Source organism: Carassius gibelio, chromosome A1 (genome assembly GCF_023724105.1).
Source record: "Carassius gibelio isolate Cgi1373 ecotype wild population from Czech Republic chromosome A1, carGib1.2-hapl.c, whole genome shotgun sequence".
NCBI classification, from domain to species: domain Eukaryota; kingdom Metazoa; phylum Chordata; class Actinopteri; order Cypriniformes; family Cyprinidae; genus Carassius; species Carassius gibelio.
In genome coordinates, this window is record NC_068371.1 from 34,766,665 (window position 1) to 34,782,181 (window position 15,517).

Here is a 15,517-nt window from a genome sequence, read left to right on the forward strand (position 1 = left end):
ATTTAACTTCATGAAAATAATTTAAAATAGTTGCCTTAGATTATAAATTAATTTGCTTCACACTGATGGGTGTAAACCACCAAAACATGTTTCATCCTATAATCCTAAAGACGATAGTAATAAAACAATCAACTGCAGAGGAAAAAAAGAATGAAATTTAATGAATTTTCCTTAACGGCATAACTCAAATATAGTGAGTTAAAGAGGTTCATTGCTTAATCAAGCTAAATATGCTCAATGAGAACATATTAAAAACAATCAAAAGAAATTAAGCTCCCCCTTCCAAAATTTCTTCTAAAAAAATAAAAGTAAATTAACAACTCAAGAACAAAAGGCACCAGTTTGTACATTTGTGTCCTCATTTCATCTGGTTTTTCAGCTATGCAACAATCTACTTCTGTCAAAATCATCACAAACCGATAAATGGTGGGTTATAGCACAAAATACAAACTACAGTTAAAAGAAATGAATATTATACTACAGCTGCACTACAGTATAAGAAGTACTTTAGTATGATGTTCTAAAGTTAACAAATACTATAGCACTAAGATTACTATAGTATAGAGCATACAATAGTAATGCCACAGCACTATAGCTATACCTCACTGATCTACATCAAATCTACAAGTTGGAATATACACCGGTTCACTAAGTGCCAAAGTTGATATTTCAAGATTCTTCTAAAATGGCAACCACCTTAAAGAGTAAAATCAGCTTTTGTCTGTTTTAAACATAGGTAAACATCAAATAAAAACATATCAAACAAAATAGTGATGCTTTCTGATCAGAAAAATGTCCTGGCAGCGACTCCGATTGTAAATGAAGACCCACAGATGCTCTTTCTGTTTCAGCTCAGATAAACAATTAAAATACTGATAAGTGAATTCATCCTTCGAAGTAATTCTTATAAAATATAAACAGAATAAAGAGAACAGGGAGGAAATGATCACGTTTGTAGTGTTCTAGATAAAGCATAGGCTGATGAAATAAAAGTGGAAGCTAATGCCAGAGAAAAGCCATGACAAGTTGACAAAGGAGGAATGCAAGAATGAAGAGTAGTGCAGTTACAAGTCATCCAGAAAAAAAAAAAAACGCTTATAATTCATCTTTTGGGAATTTCACCTCTTTTCCAGCAATATCCATATAACACAATCTCTTCTAGCATAGCGAAACTGTCGTGTTGTGGCGCTGTTGATGCCACGGAAAACGTAGAATTTCCAGCCTCGTGAAAAACATCCAGAAACGGAAGATGAAAGTTTACCTGTACTTCCTCATCCGCAAGGCGTCTTGATGTTCGAAGACGGTTTTTCCTGTAACGCAAACTGGCTGATTCCTACTTCTAAAACATCTTATCATGGCACGAGAGTTTGCAATAAAATAAAACACAAGAGGAAAATTAAAAGCATAAAAAATAAAAATAATAATAACAGTTTTGTTTTGAAAGCCTCAGAACTAAGAAAAGAAAATTTTCAAGATTTTAAATAGAATTATTATTGTTAATATATATATATTTTTCCCTAATACTGCTGTAGCTAAAGTTTAGGAGGCTGGCTTCTTTAGGTCTCGTATTTGTTTGACGAGGTACGTCTTTTCGTCGTTGAACTGCTCGTCGTCTGTGCGATCCTTCTGAAAGTTGCTAAGGAAGTCGATGAGTTTCGTTTGGTTCTTCAATAGAATGTCTACGATGGGCTGCGTTTTATTTGGATTGGCCACAAACACCTGAGGAAATGCACACACGCACAAAAAAAAGGAAATGCAGAAGTTAGGAGATTATTTTCCGAGGTATGTTAATTTTTTATTTCCTTATATTTAAGTCTCATGCAGTGCCATCATATGGCCTTTATAAGATTTGAAAATATAATCCAAAAGCCATATAAGCCACAATTTGGTACTTTAATCATTTTGGAGCTTGACAGAGTGACTCTGTTTTGCATGCAAGGTGAAGAAAAAAAAAACGTTCCAGGATTTCTGAAAAAGTCAGGTGTACCTTGAAGACATGGAAAGCCTCAAACTGAATGTTGGGGCTCTTGTCTCTCAGGAGGTTCATCATGAGCTTCAGGTTCTCTGGTTTACTGATGTACCGTGTCATGACTGTGAAGTTGTGTCTGTCCAGGAGCAGTTCACCCAGCAGCTGTCACACAACACAAACACTTGATGTTAAATGACAGGACAGGCTCCAGAAGACGAAAATCAGACGGCACAACACACACCTTCAATGACTGTCTCTTGGTCACGTAGTTCTCAGAGTGAAGCAGTTTCTCGTAGTTATCAAAAACCTGAAAGATCAATATGTCAGTTTTCCAGAATTCCATGATTAAAAAGTAACAACCCCAAAAATTCATACATTACCGCATCATAGTTCTGTTCTAAAAATTCCGCCACCAGAACCTTGTGTCTTGTGAGCAAGTCCTGTAAAAAACAACAAAAAATTTTTTTTTTTTTTTTACAATTTACAATTTTCCAAATCATTTAATGTGTCAAAAAAAATAAATATAGCACTCACCTTGAAGGTGGCAAATGCATCAGAGGCGATGTCAAATGTGGACATCTCCACGTAGCCGAAGAAATCTTTAAAGTGTTCAGAGTGGAGGACGATTTTGGCGAGAGGTTCATGCCGGATGCACTCACGCAGCATAATCCCACAATTCAGTGCCACCTGAGGGGTCTCATACCTGCCACAGCAGAAATGTCCCGTTCACACGAATGCTCAACAGAAGCAGTGTTCAGGAAAACAGAACTTCATGATTTTGGATCAATTCCATGCTACATTTCCAAAAACACCCATCATCTCTCACCCTTTGAGTAAGATGAAAAGAACTTCCTGATGGGAGCAGAAATATTCCACCGTCGGGCTGCGGGTCCCGATCTGCCTGCGCAGGATGTTGTTGAAGATCTGACAAACATCCTTTTTACCCTGTGAACACACATAGACCAGTTATTACAATCTTTAATTAAAAGACGAAAGAGACGAGCAATAATACAGCATCCTCACCTCAAAATCAATGACCTGCAGGTTTTCCACCAGTGAGATGAGCAGGCCGCTGTTGTAGAGCTCTTGAGCCAGTTGGGCCACCGTTTCTGTGTGTGGCTCCTTATCGTTAATGCCGTACAGGATCTCCTTCATCGCCACCAGACATTTCGACACCTCCTCTGAAGCCTGACGAACACACAAAGATCACTTTTACACAAATGATCACTACCAAACATGGCCATAACAATACAACTCAAAGCGTATGGCAAAAGACCATCATTAGTTATTTATCAGCTGCTGAAAGAGCTGGAGCATAAGGGTTTTCTCCCAGGCCCTCGGAGGTTCCCAGCACTTCAAACGCTTGACTTTATCACAGGGTTGCCAAAAAGAGCCTTAGTGGGGAGGTGAAAATTAGCAAGAGGTCGGGCGGTGGAGTGATATTCCCACTTCTCCGACATCTTTCTACTCGCAGCACAAATACTAGCGATTCCAGGAACCTGAATTCTCGCTCAATGTTGGTCTAAAAAAAGATGTGTTGAAAATGAGGTTCATATACCGTTAATTGAACCACTTACTGACATGAGATTAAAATTAAATAGTGGGCAAATTTACCTTAACAGCTACTTTCACCAAGGTTATTATAGTTAACATATGTTTTAACGCCATATCAGCAACAATTGCTATATTCATGGTAACATTAACAGTATAATTTCAATACATTAACAATAATGTCACATTTTCTTAAGAAGCAATCACTATACAAAAACATACAAGTAACAACAATAGTAGTGATCGAAATCATATAGAATCTTTTGGTTTATAAACATTCTAAAATTCTTCCGGGAGAGACTTAAAAAAAAAAAAAAAAAAAAAAAAAAAGTATTTTAGTATAGTAAAAAAAAATTATATTGGCTGCATATTCGCTGATACTGAATACAAAAATTTGACACTCTATTAAAATATGTTGTACAGTCCAAAAATTCTTACACAAGTCGCAAACAGGTTTCTCTTCCCCTTTCACTAAATAGGAGTAAGTCATGAATGAACCTGGTCATATGTATTTTCAAAACAGTAATAACTTCTTTAATTTACCACTGGATTTACCTCATATAGTCTGTTATATATGCATTCATTCCATTTGCCAATTATTATTAATGCACAGTTTTAATATAGATTCTACATCAGATGCTGGGATATTACATTTTTATTTCCAACTGAAGCCACTTTATCTGCCTGTTCATTGCCAACCAATCCCATATGGCCTGGTATTCAACAACAACAACAACAACAAAAAAAAAGTTAAAATTTAGTTTCTTTAAAGAAACAACTTTTTCTAGTATGCTAATAATTGTAGGATCCTGAGGTTTCAAGCACTCAAGTGCTCATATGCAGGACATAGAATCTCTGCAACAAAAAAAAAACTGACATTGTTGTTCCTTTTCTATTTGTAAAACTGAGCTTTGTCCAGGGATACTCTTTGCCTAAATGTTTTGACTCGATCGCTACCGCAGCAGATACATGTCCATCTGTCTTTGATCAGTCTATGTACACTGGTACATGAGATGCTAAGCTGCATCTTATATTCAAGAAATTCTGCTGATTATTATGAGGAAGGTGCATCATAATAATATTCCAAGGCAATATAGGGCACAGATGTGTCAGTCTTATGATGTCCATATTCGTTTCCTATTTCTCCAAATGGGATTTATACTTATGATATACCTAGGTCTGGCTTCATATAGGTGTAAATATTGAAGGTGGAAGACTAAAGAATATTCTGGGTTGCGTTACTTACTGCATAGCTGAGAGCCAGTGTCAAACCTCTGTTATAGTTAAAGTCATTAATAAAAAAATTATTTCCTTGAAAAAAAAAATATGAATATTAAATACAATAAATATACAAATCTAAATAAATAAAATAAATAAACAAAAAGGTAAAATGACTTGATCTTGCTAGTAGCTGCTAAAGTAACATTTCACAACTATATTAAGTTTAATATGAAGTACTGAAATAACAAGATCTAAATAAAACAAATAAACTACACAGACATTTTTTTAAACAAAAAAACACAAGTGAAAACAGGAAATGTAAAATTATTTTAAAAAATTAAAAAAAAAAAAAAAAAACAGTACATCAATGACACAAAAATAACAGACATAAACAACCGCCATTCAACAAGACAAATGCCTATAACTGAAAGCTCTTCAGAAGAAAACACAAATGTCAGTAGTCATTTATCTACAAATCATCAAAATAGGAGTTCGGGTTAAATGTAATATTTTCTCAGATGCTAATCTCAGTTTCAGACTGCATGTCCATGTTAGTCTGGTGGGCACTGCTCACAAAACTGCCAAAGGTCATTCACAGGCATTTCCTTTGCCCTACAGCAGATCATTAAAAAAAACACACACAACAAGTGTGGTGAAGCACAACTGAAGTCATACAAAATGCATATCCACATTTTAAGCACATTCTACTATAGGATAAGATTATTAATGTCCACTGCAGAAACTAATTCTCAATCTGATTTACTGCACTGGTTTAAAACACTTCTTTGCCTGGGGCCAGGCTGGTTTCTCTGAAAAAGCAAATGAAAAATGCAAAAACACACTGGAAAAAAACAGCAGTGGAAAGCAGCCTGATTTAGAGGATACCACTGATGTTGTGTTTTAAAAGAGCTATATTGTGTCTTAGGTTAAAGCTGAAGAAAGATCTAGGAAACTTAAGCATCATCACTCAATAGCTAAATTCATTATGCAATCAACAGAGTTTCTGGAACTGCTGGGATTAATGCTGGAATTGAATAAAACTGTGGAGAAAAGAGTGGAAAAATAATCAGACCAGTGGACCAAGGTGAACACAGAAGGATAAACACAAATCCACTAAACCTTTGTGCCACATTTGTGCAACGCATTTCAGTGTAAGAACATATGTAATCCATCTTAAGTATGTGCTTAATGCACTGGAACAGCACTGTCTTAAACTCATGATATTCTTTTTTGTGTAAACATGCCTCATTTGAGGCAAATTAAGCTTATAAAAGTAATAAAGTAATGCCGTACAGTCACTGTAAAGTAAACCAGAATACAATCTGCTGCATCCTTTAAAAAGAAGCAATCAGAACCAACTTGCAGGACATCATTTTACGGTTACCTGATCTGCAAGTGTAATTCAATTATAATACCAGGGACTGTTCTCAAACTCATACCTTCTCGGTCTTCTTGTCCTGCTTGACCAGGATGGAGACGTTGTCCTTCAGGGTCTTCACAATGTCTGTGGGGTTCTTGTGAGGTTTACCGAATAGTGGCATGGTAGCAGCCGTAGACTTTAGAACCTGGAGCAAATGTAAAAAAGAAAAGACACGATTCAATAGGGCTGCACGATTATGAAATAATCATAATTGTTTATTATTCCCTTGAAATTGTAATTGCTATTATTAATTTTGATTATCAGAATTAACACTGAATGATGTTTATATAATTATTTGAAGCAACCGCAGGCCATTTTTTATGTGTAAACAAACAAGTTGAAAACACTAACTGAAAACGTTTATTGTATTTTCTATAGTATTAAGCCTCAAATGTCAACTATACATTGGATTGGTTTCTTCTTTATATACAAGAAGTTTAAATATACATGGTATTATAATGTTATACTAAAAATAAAATTAAAACAATGGAAAAACCCTTAAGATCACCTAAAGAAAAAACACATCTTAAGCATGCAGAATACCATAAGTGGACTTTGAACGATTACTTGCTGCTTTGAATGATTACGTAATTGTGTCATCTGTAATTGTAATCATGAGTAGAAATGGGTGAATGGTTTTGATTGTCCTCTTCAATTCTGACAGCAAAAAACTTGAGAAAAATAGACAACAGGCCTGTCCCATGATGGTAGTTGAACAAATTCAGAGATACATGATAAGTTTTGAGTTGACAAAACACCTATCTGACTTAGTTGGAAGCATGATGCTTATTATCAACTTTCTTTGTCAACTCAGGCTTTGATCCAGAGTTTGTGGAGCGCACGCACATGAATGTGTGACATCACTGGCAAACAGCCAATCACATGCCTTGTAACACAGAGTAAGTGTGATTCACTTCTCGCAAGAGACCCAGCAAGATTCAAAACACTTTTGCTAAAGGTTAAGAGATTTTATTTATGCTGTTAGTTTTTCTTCTATTATATATATATATATTTTATTTATACATATCACCAATAATAATTAGGACAGTCATGATCTGAAAGGCGGTTTTATTAAATAAAGTCATATATATATACATATATACATATATATATATATATATAAAACATTTAAATTGAATTATTCATTCTCAATTTGATTTAATTAAATCTGTTCATAAGCAATGCCATTTTGACAGGGTTAACAACAGAATGAAATGTCAGAGGAAATTTTAAACCACAAAATGAAGGAAATATTCAATGTTTTTCCAAGAGAACCTAGTGAGACTTGTGACTGGTAATCCTGTGATCTAAGAACCTACGGAGTGTGTGTGTGTGTGTGTGTGTGTGAGAGAGAGAGAGACAGAGTCCTAAAGTCCACTGCTCCTGTTGGAAATTTCCTGTTCCTCCACCTGTCAGCAGCTGCCCTTTGATCAGATTCCCTTCATATTAGAGCTGCGTTTACTCAAAATATCAAACATTATTACCAATTTACAATTAATGATTACATAAAGCGTATCTAGTTTGATCAAATGTTTTTGTTTGTTTGCTTTTTCAAATAAAGGCTCTAAGTAGAGATCGAGCGTTGTACCTTTTTTTTCTGATTAATAGGCACAGATAGTTGATTGCGGGAACTATCTGCAAAAATCCATGCCGATATTTTTTTCAGGTTGCCTCCATTGCTAGAGCGGCTGAGAAGATCCGCTGTCATTATACAGTACAAGAGCGAGAGCGGCCTGTAGAGGCTGTTTGTTTTGACACATGCTACTATGCGCTGAACAGAGTGTGTACACATTATACTATGGTACATGTTTTCATATCATTACCAAGTAATTAATTTGTTGACTAGATACTGCACTGGTGGAGAGAGAAGAGCAGTATGTTCATTTCAATCAACTAAAACATTTTTTTATTTTTAAATTGCTTCTGTAATAATAATGAACTAATGATAAATATATAATTAATATTTAATATTAATATTTTTGTAAGTTAAGCACTATTTTAATTTTCATTCATGAATTATCCATTTGAATGATGATTGATTTATTTATATTGCCCAGTGCGGTCCAACCTAGCTATCGGTCAACCACTATTCTAAAGGGTTTTGAATTGAATTTACCATTCATACCAGTCTTTGTCTATACTCTGCAATCTAGGTGTGTTTAAAGACTGGGAATGACTTACAGGAATTCACTATGCAAACACTGCCAGCAATAAAACCAAGACCTGACCCACCTCAGTCATGACAAAGTCATAACTTATCTCCAGCAATGTATGCCACCCTCGTTTCCCATCACAGTATCACCTGAGCCATCAAAAGGCCCATCGCTGAGGAATGTCACATGACCACATTTATTTAGTAGTGAGTGAACGGTCTTCTGTTTGCTGTGTGACAGTGTTGGGCATAAGATTATATAGTCCTCGTCAAAGAATAAAATAGAAGCTCTTCTTTTGTTTACTATCTGTAAATACCGCCGTCAACACCCTAGTGCAGCAAAACTACAAAACAAATGATGAAATGGAAGAACTCACTCTGTAGCACATAGACTACATAATTCATACAACGGAGAAACCCTTGCAAGAGACAGATGGGGCTGAGAAACCAGTTCGAATTACTCCAAAGAATATAAATTATTAATTTAATCATCTATTTGTCAAGACGATTACTATACAACACGAAGGCAGTGATATTATTGGTAATTAAAACAATATTATTGCACTGGAATAGGGACAAAAACTGCCAAATTCATGGAAAAGTATTATAAATGTGGGGTTGCTAATTTAGTCTAAAGTAAGCTGACGGAGTTGAATGACTGAGCTTTAAAAGTAAAGTCAACTAAAAATAAGCATGTAGAAAAAAATCCACATGATGTCACTCCCTGGGTATCACAATTTAGGGAATGTTCATTTTTTGTAATATAAAACATATTATAATATGTACATTTATATTATTTAACTAAAATAAAAGATTAAAATAAAACTATGCACTACCAAAGGTTGTTAAAAAAAATGTGGGACACAGCTAAACACATTTTGGTCATTTAATTAATAGTTCTAATATAACATAATATAAAATAGGTTTATTAAAAGTAAGAAATAGATCATCAATAAATTACGTAATTGTTTTTACACTGTTGTAATAGTTCTCCCATTAAAAAAGGTTTTTACATTTTTTATTAAAAAATGATTTATGGAAAGAGCATTGGACTTATTAACGTTATTCCACTATAAACCACCACATTGCAAAAAACGAGGTTGAACGTATGTCATTTTTAACATCAGTCGTCAGGTTTGTGTGACAGAAGTTCTAAAAGCTCTCTATCAAGGAACCATCCGAAAGCTGGTGTAGATATGTGCTGAAATGCATGCGGGATTGAAGGAACGGGCCCTCCGCTGCATGATCCGCATGTGTTTGTGTTGAACCGAGTGAACGGGCCTTGCAGTAGTGATCGGTTTCAGGCCCGTTAAGTCAGTTCAACAGCAGCAGCAGAATTACAGCGTGACACTGCGCGAGCTGCTTACAGTGTAACACGCGAACAGAGCAGAGCGTCACAGTCTAATAGAACGGAACAATGAAAGCTTTCAGACGCTGGCGGCTCGAACACTCACATCACAGACAAGACCCTCTCTAGGTGCTTGCCATCAGTTACCATAAACAAACCCTACATGCGGAAAATTGGGAGTAACGTTACGTTTAGCTTATTATCGTGCGACACCAAGCTAAAAGACACGCAGCAGAAGTCTGAGAGTTCAGTGTGTTGGGGTTTACGCCAGTTCGACGTTTTCTTTGATATCAACCGAACGATTCTGTAATGTGTGAAATGTTGAATACTTACAGTGCTGCGATGTTACTGTGTCTTCTGTGGGTGTGCTAGCGCGAGCAGCTTACTGTCTATGGCGAGCAGCCGTCCAGATCACGCCAACAGACTGTGTGTGCGCGCGCGTCAGCGGAATGTGTGTGTATAGGCGAATAAAAAATTGACTGTGACTCAAACGCGCATATCTGCAAAAGACATGATGGGTTTGTAACAAACTCGCTGTGTCGAGTGGCTTTATGCGGTTATAAGGAATGATCTGGGATCGGTTCTGCGGCCGTCGGTGCCGATTCGGTCTGTGATGCGCGAGCTGATCTCAGGTCAGATGCCGCGCTGTGATTGGCGCTTCCTCCCTCACTGAGGCGAGGCGTCGTGTTACCCGGATGTGGATGTGTTCAGAGTGTATTATTAAGAGAAACTGGCTAAAATAAGTGCATGACTCATGATTTTGAATCACGACGTTTTTAAGTATCGCGTCACACACCTGCCTGGACTATGGAACAACACTGTCACAGCCAAAGTCTGCGTGTGCGCAGTGTGTCGCTTAAGCACAGAGACTCTGAGTCACCGACTAACTTCTATCAGTGTTGGCGACTGCGTTAAATCTGTGCAGTTTGTACGGGTTAAATAGAAACGAATTCTATTGATGGAAAAAATATTATACTGCCTTTTTTGAACATGCAATATGGTGATTTTTTGGAGTACAATATAATACATATTAATATATGATTAAAACATGCAGTTCATGCATGACCTGTAGACTGGTTGTCCTGTACCTTCAATAAACAATTAAGCTACAGATGGTTTAAAATGCAGCTGCTAGAGTCTTTACCAGGGCAAGAAATTATGATAATATTACCCTAATTTTACAATCACTACACTGGCTACCTACTAAGCTCTGTATCAATTACTACTTATAAAGCCATTAATGGTTTAGCTCCTGTGTCTCTAACCAATTTTCTGCTCCAGTCATTTCTGATCATATGCACATGATAATTTTTTGCATGGTTTTAACAGAAGCCATTCTCATTTTGGTCTATTTGCTTCTCTGTTACTGCTACAGGATGAGAATCTAGGTAACTAGGAATAACACAAGTGTCAGTCTGGATCCAGCCCTTATGCACATCTGAGATTGCTGAACATATGAGAAGAGAAGATGCCAACCCTCCGAGGACCTCAGGACGATGACGGCAAGCCTGAGCCAACATACAAAACTACCAAAGTTTGATCACTACATATACTGTTACGGACCTGCCGCTGCACGTAACAATACTCATTGCTGTTAATAGTGTTCACCGTCTGTACATGTCTTTAACTAACTGCATGATTTTCTTTCTGTACATTTCTGCCAACTGGACATCACCTTGGCATCCCTGACAAGCTTCCCCTAAATGTAATGTAGAAACTTTCATTTTCTGTGAAGCTGCTTTTCACAATAAAAATTGTTGCGAAGTTCTATACAAATAAATGTGAAATAAAGAGATGCTTTCTCCTTGACAAATCTGAGCCAACAAAAGAGGATAAATCGTTTCAGTGAAGTTTATTTTACCCGAAGCATTTTAAATCCATTCATCCCATACATCCTCTTAGATACATATTTACACATATACGAGTCATAATACAGGAAAATATTTTAATTTCAAATGAAAATACAGAGAGATAAAACTAACATGCAGCAATGTGCCATATAAAATCTTAAATTAACAATGACTTTTTGTATTGCTGAACATGTTAAAAAGACAGTTATGGGGACAAAACATTTAAGCACAGAAAAGCCGTGGTGATCAAAAATGGCAGAAATCATGGTAGCTTCTTCCTTGATTAAATCTGATTTGAGAAATATTGATATCGATTAACTCTGCTTTATCAAGAAATACTTATTTAACAAAAGGTTCTGACCATAAACAGAAGTAAAAAAAAAAAAAAAAGTGATGGTTTCAACATGCCAATTATCCCTTTCCAGACATGACATTTTGAACGAGCCAAATAAACAATCTGTGGTGACACAATAGATTACAAAATCTATTGTATGTTGTTTCTGGAAAATTATAATAATTGTACACAAATGGTGCAGAACAGTTAAGTCACAAATACTACAAAATACAATGAAATACATTTCATTTAATTTTTATGACAACAACAGTAGTCATAATATACAATATGTATATATATATATATATATATTTGAAAAACATGAGATAAAATGTTAAATCTGTACAAATCTTCTTTTATAGGAAATAATTTAAACTATACAGCTGTTTTATTAATGCATACAGTGAATAACAGGACTTTACACCAGGCATAACCTCAAGAATCTTTATCGTATAAAACAGTTTCATTGTCTTGCAGCTACAAACTTAAGATGCCAACAAAGTCAGACATTGCAAAAAGACACCAATATTCTCAACACAAGATTTATAAAACCAGTGGAAGCTCATGTGGTCGTACATTAAAGTTGAATGAGAATCCTTTTTATGTATATTTAAAGAGTTTTAAAACGGCAGGCAGCTTTGATGATAATGCCGACTCGACCAAGAGCCCTTTTCGCTTTTAATCTAGGAGGAAACGCATGCAGACGTGAAACAAACAGCATCACGCTGATACTTTCAAAGTAAAGTCACATTTGAATGGGGAACAGAAGACACTTTTTCTCTCTCTCTTATGAAGGAGAAAAGGTTGAGAAAGTGTGACGCTCTATATAAAATATCCTGAATAGTGCATACTGACTGCAGGGGTCAATTCCTTTCACGGCTGATGAAGTTAATTACGATACAGTACAGAGACTCGAGGAGCTTCAGTAGAAAGTGCAGTGTGTAGAGGCTGTCACAAGGCTTCAGGCTTTGATGTCCGAGAAGCTTGTGTAGGTTTCACTGCAGCTGGAGGACGTGCTGAGGTTTCCAGATCCACTGCCTTCTGTGAGAAAACACACACACTTATTTTAGCTAAAATACTGATTCATAATTTGAAGATTTCAGGACAGATTTATTGTGTGGTGGATGTGTGTTACCGGAGCTGTCGAGCGATTGAGAAGATTTGGATTCTCCGATGAGAGTGAGCAGGTTTGCAGCAGGGACCCAGCCCTCCTTATCGGTCCGCAGGTTATGTACAAACCTGAATCAGCATAAAAACATTCATATCACACCAGCCTCTGCTTACATTTGCTAATTTAGTCATCTTAAAACATAAAAGTGAGTATAAAAGTTATTGTCTCTCAAAAGGAGTGTTTTTTTGACCTTGCATGCATGTCAACCTGTTGCTGGGGACTCCCAAAACCAAAATATGAACCTTTCATAACCCATAATAGGGGCACTTCAAAATTTATAAATTTGAATTTAATAATAGAAATAAAATAATACTATAATGTTTGATTTCAATTGCTGATTTATTGAAACTTACAAAAGGATAATCTGTTTATGGAGTCATAGTGGTTTGCAATGTGCAACATGAGGAGGAGTAAATGGCGACAGAATTGTCATAATATTTACATAATCCTGAATGTGTGAATCTTACCAGCGTCCATCGTCTCCCTCTCTCACCAGCTGCACTGTGTCTCCACTCTTAACCGTCAGCTCCTGTGTGCCGCTTTTGTCATGGTCAGCAACAACCACGTACCTGCCTGGAGACTACATGCACAAACAAACACCATCAGTGGGCAAACTAAAGATTTCTGCAAACTAACATGGATGGTACACAAGAAGTCATTACGCTGGGCCACAATGACTCACCAGTTTTCTCCCTCCCTCATCCTCAGGATCAGAGTTCATGGGATCCTCGGCACTCGAGTAACCGTCGTTCTTCTCAGATGCGTCCACAGGGTGCACTGCCTCGGTGAAGTCTTGTGGAAGAGAGGACAAGTGAGACCGATGTGCCGTTTGGATTATGGTGAGAATGAAAGAGAGGGATAAGTGGTGCTCCACAAAGATGGTGTGTGTGAGGAAGGTGAAAAAGAGACAGGCTCTGTTTCAAAATCTAGTTAGCTATTTTGCTGTTTAGCAGCATGCTAAACAGTTACACAAGCTATAATGCACCACATCAACACAACTGTGTGTGTGTGTGTGTGTGTGTGTACTGAGCTAACAGGAAGAGCTGTTTGTGTTTTATGTTCAGACAGCCATGACTCCAATGGTTTTGATGACAGTTTGTTAAGAGGCCATATGACATTCGCAAATCATACAAAACATGTTTATGGAGAGATACATAAACATTTTTAGATATGAATCAGTGGATAATTATGGAGCCTGGAAGAGTGTTTGGTAGAAAGGGTTCTGTGGTTTTAGAGTCATAAAAGTGAATCCAGAACTAGCACCGCAAACCAGCAGAAAGGAACCAAAACCAGACACTCATGCCGCGTTAAACGCAAGTGATTCCAAACTAAGGCAAGTGCAAGATGATATTCTTGCACATATTGACACATTCTGGTTTATAAATGTACAAAAGTAGAAATACAGTATTTAGAGGAATAGTTCACCAGAAAATCAAAAGATTCTGTCAGCATTTACTCACCCTCATGTTGTCCCAAAGCTGTGTGACTTTTAGTTTTGTGGAAACAAAAGACTTTTCAGTGCAATCTTTTCGATGCAATTACTACAAATGGGGACTGAATCTTTCAACTCTGAATGGGGTGAAAAAGTATAATATAAATGCAAAAATCAAATGAATGATTCATTCATGAATCAGATTGAACTGGTTCTCAAGTTCAATTCACTGAATCAAGGATCTGATTGCAATTATTCTCAAGTTAAAATCTGACCAGAGAGAAAAAAAACGGTCAGTCAATAACAATAACCTTTTTTTAAATTTGGATTTTATCTTCATCTTTGAAGCTCGAATGCTTTATTCTCCATTCAGCAGAAATACATGTAAAACAGCAACCAGTAAATTGTAGAAAAATTTCTCCATTTGTGTTCCACTGAAGAAAGTCACACAGATTTGGAACACGAGTGTGAGTAAATAAAGAGGATTCATTTTCAGTGAACTGTTCCTTTAAGAGATTATCTGCTCATTCCCTCTCCTGTAACAATTACAAGATATGAACTGGGCTGGTTTCACATTCTCCCACAGTAAAGAGCAGTTTAGATCGACAGCAGTAACTTATTGTGCAGTTATGTCAAAGAGATGCCATTTTAGCACCATGATTTATCCTGCAAACCACCAATTACAGTGCAATAATATCACACCCCGTGGTCAGTGTTTGCCAGTCTGTTTGGAAGTTCACTGTGAGGAAGCAATAAAGACAAAGTTCATTCCCACACCAGGCATCTAGTTACCTCTCCTTTTATTCAGCAACAGACTAGAAGCGCTCAGCCATTTCACTCGAGTATTATAAAGAGAGATGTGGGGACCTGCGTCTAAGGGAGAGGCAGCCGATAAGATTTCAAAGACTCCCATCGATTTAGTAACCAACCACCCCACAGATCGCTTTTAATAAAGTCAGATTGTTTGGAATGTGAAAGATTAAAGAGACAGTCAACAGAAAAAATTTAAATTCTGTCATCATTTATTAACTTTCATGTTGTTCTAAACCTGTATAAAGTTTCTTTTTTT

At 36.5% G+C, this 15,517-nt stretch overlaps 2 protein-coding genes and 1 long non-coding RNA gene across 9 annotated transcripts in view; 1 reads left to right on the top strand and 2 right to left on the bottom strand.

The window, feature by feature from the left end:
• Nucleotides 1-133: 133 nt before the first annotated feature.
• LOC128018691 (calcium-binding protein 39-like) lies at nt 134-10,362 on the bottom strand. Its single transcript, XM_052604386.1, has 9 exons — nt 9,995-10,362; nt 6,181-6,306; nt 2,993-3,157; nt 2,796-2,914; nt 2,504-2,672; nt 2,350-2,409; nt 2,211-2,276; nt 1,988-2,131; nt 134-1,719 (listed from the first exon to the last, which is right to left on the bottom strand). Exons 2-9 carry the CDS (start codon nt 6,280-6,282, stop codon nt 1,540-1,542), a joined length of 1,005 nt encoding a protein of 334 aa, XP_052460346.1. The 5' UTR covers nt 6,283-6,306; nt 9,995-10,362; the 3' UTR covers nt 134-1,539.
• Nucleotides 9,597-11,456, top strand: LOC128018712 (uncharacterized). The gene is made up of 2 exons (XR_008184944.1): nt 9,597-9,790; nt 11,037-11,456. It is a non-coding gene; the product is annotated as an uncharacterized LOC128018712 (long non-coding RNA).
• A 38-nt stretch (nt 11,457-11,494) lies between these two features.
• Nucleotides 11,495-15,517, bottom strand: part of LOC128018641 (guanine nucleotide exchange factor DBS) — a 55,623-nt gene continuing 51,600 nt past the window's right edge. For 4 of the 7 annotated variants that reach the window (XM_052604326.1, XM_052604281.1, XM_052604309.1 and 1 more), the window contains 4 exons: nt 13,699-13,808; nt 13,484-13,596; nt 12,981-13,084; nt 11,495-12,886 (listed from right to left, as the gene is read on the bottom strand). In XM_052604326.1, coding sequence (XP_052460286.1) covers nt 12,807-12,886; nt 12,981-13,084; nt 13,484-13,596; nt 13,699-13,808 — 407 coding nt within the window. In that variant the 3' untranslated portion in view covers nt 11,495-12,806. Of the gene's footprint in view, nt 12,887-12,980; nt 13,085-13,483; nt 13,597-13,698; nt 13,809-15,240; nt 15,322-15,517 lie in introns of all 7 variants that reach the window. The other 3 variants (XM_052604301.1, XM_052604317.1, XM_052604290.1) reach the window with 1 other exon arrangement.

Coding starts and splice junctions, on each gene's coding strand:
- LOC128018691 (XM_052604386.1), bottom strand. CDS start 6,282: ATGCCACTATTCGGTAAACCTCACAAGAACCCCACAGACATTGTGAAG. Junction 3,158..6,180: donor AGGACAAGAAGACCGAGAAG/GTATGAGTTTGA, acceptor TGTGTTCGTCAG/GCTTCAGAGGAGGTGTCGAA. Junction 2,673..2,795: donor CTTTTCATCTTACTCAAAGG/GTGAGAGATGAT, acceptor CTGCTGTGGCAG/GTATGAGACCCCTCAGGTGG.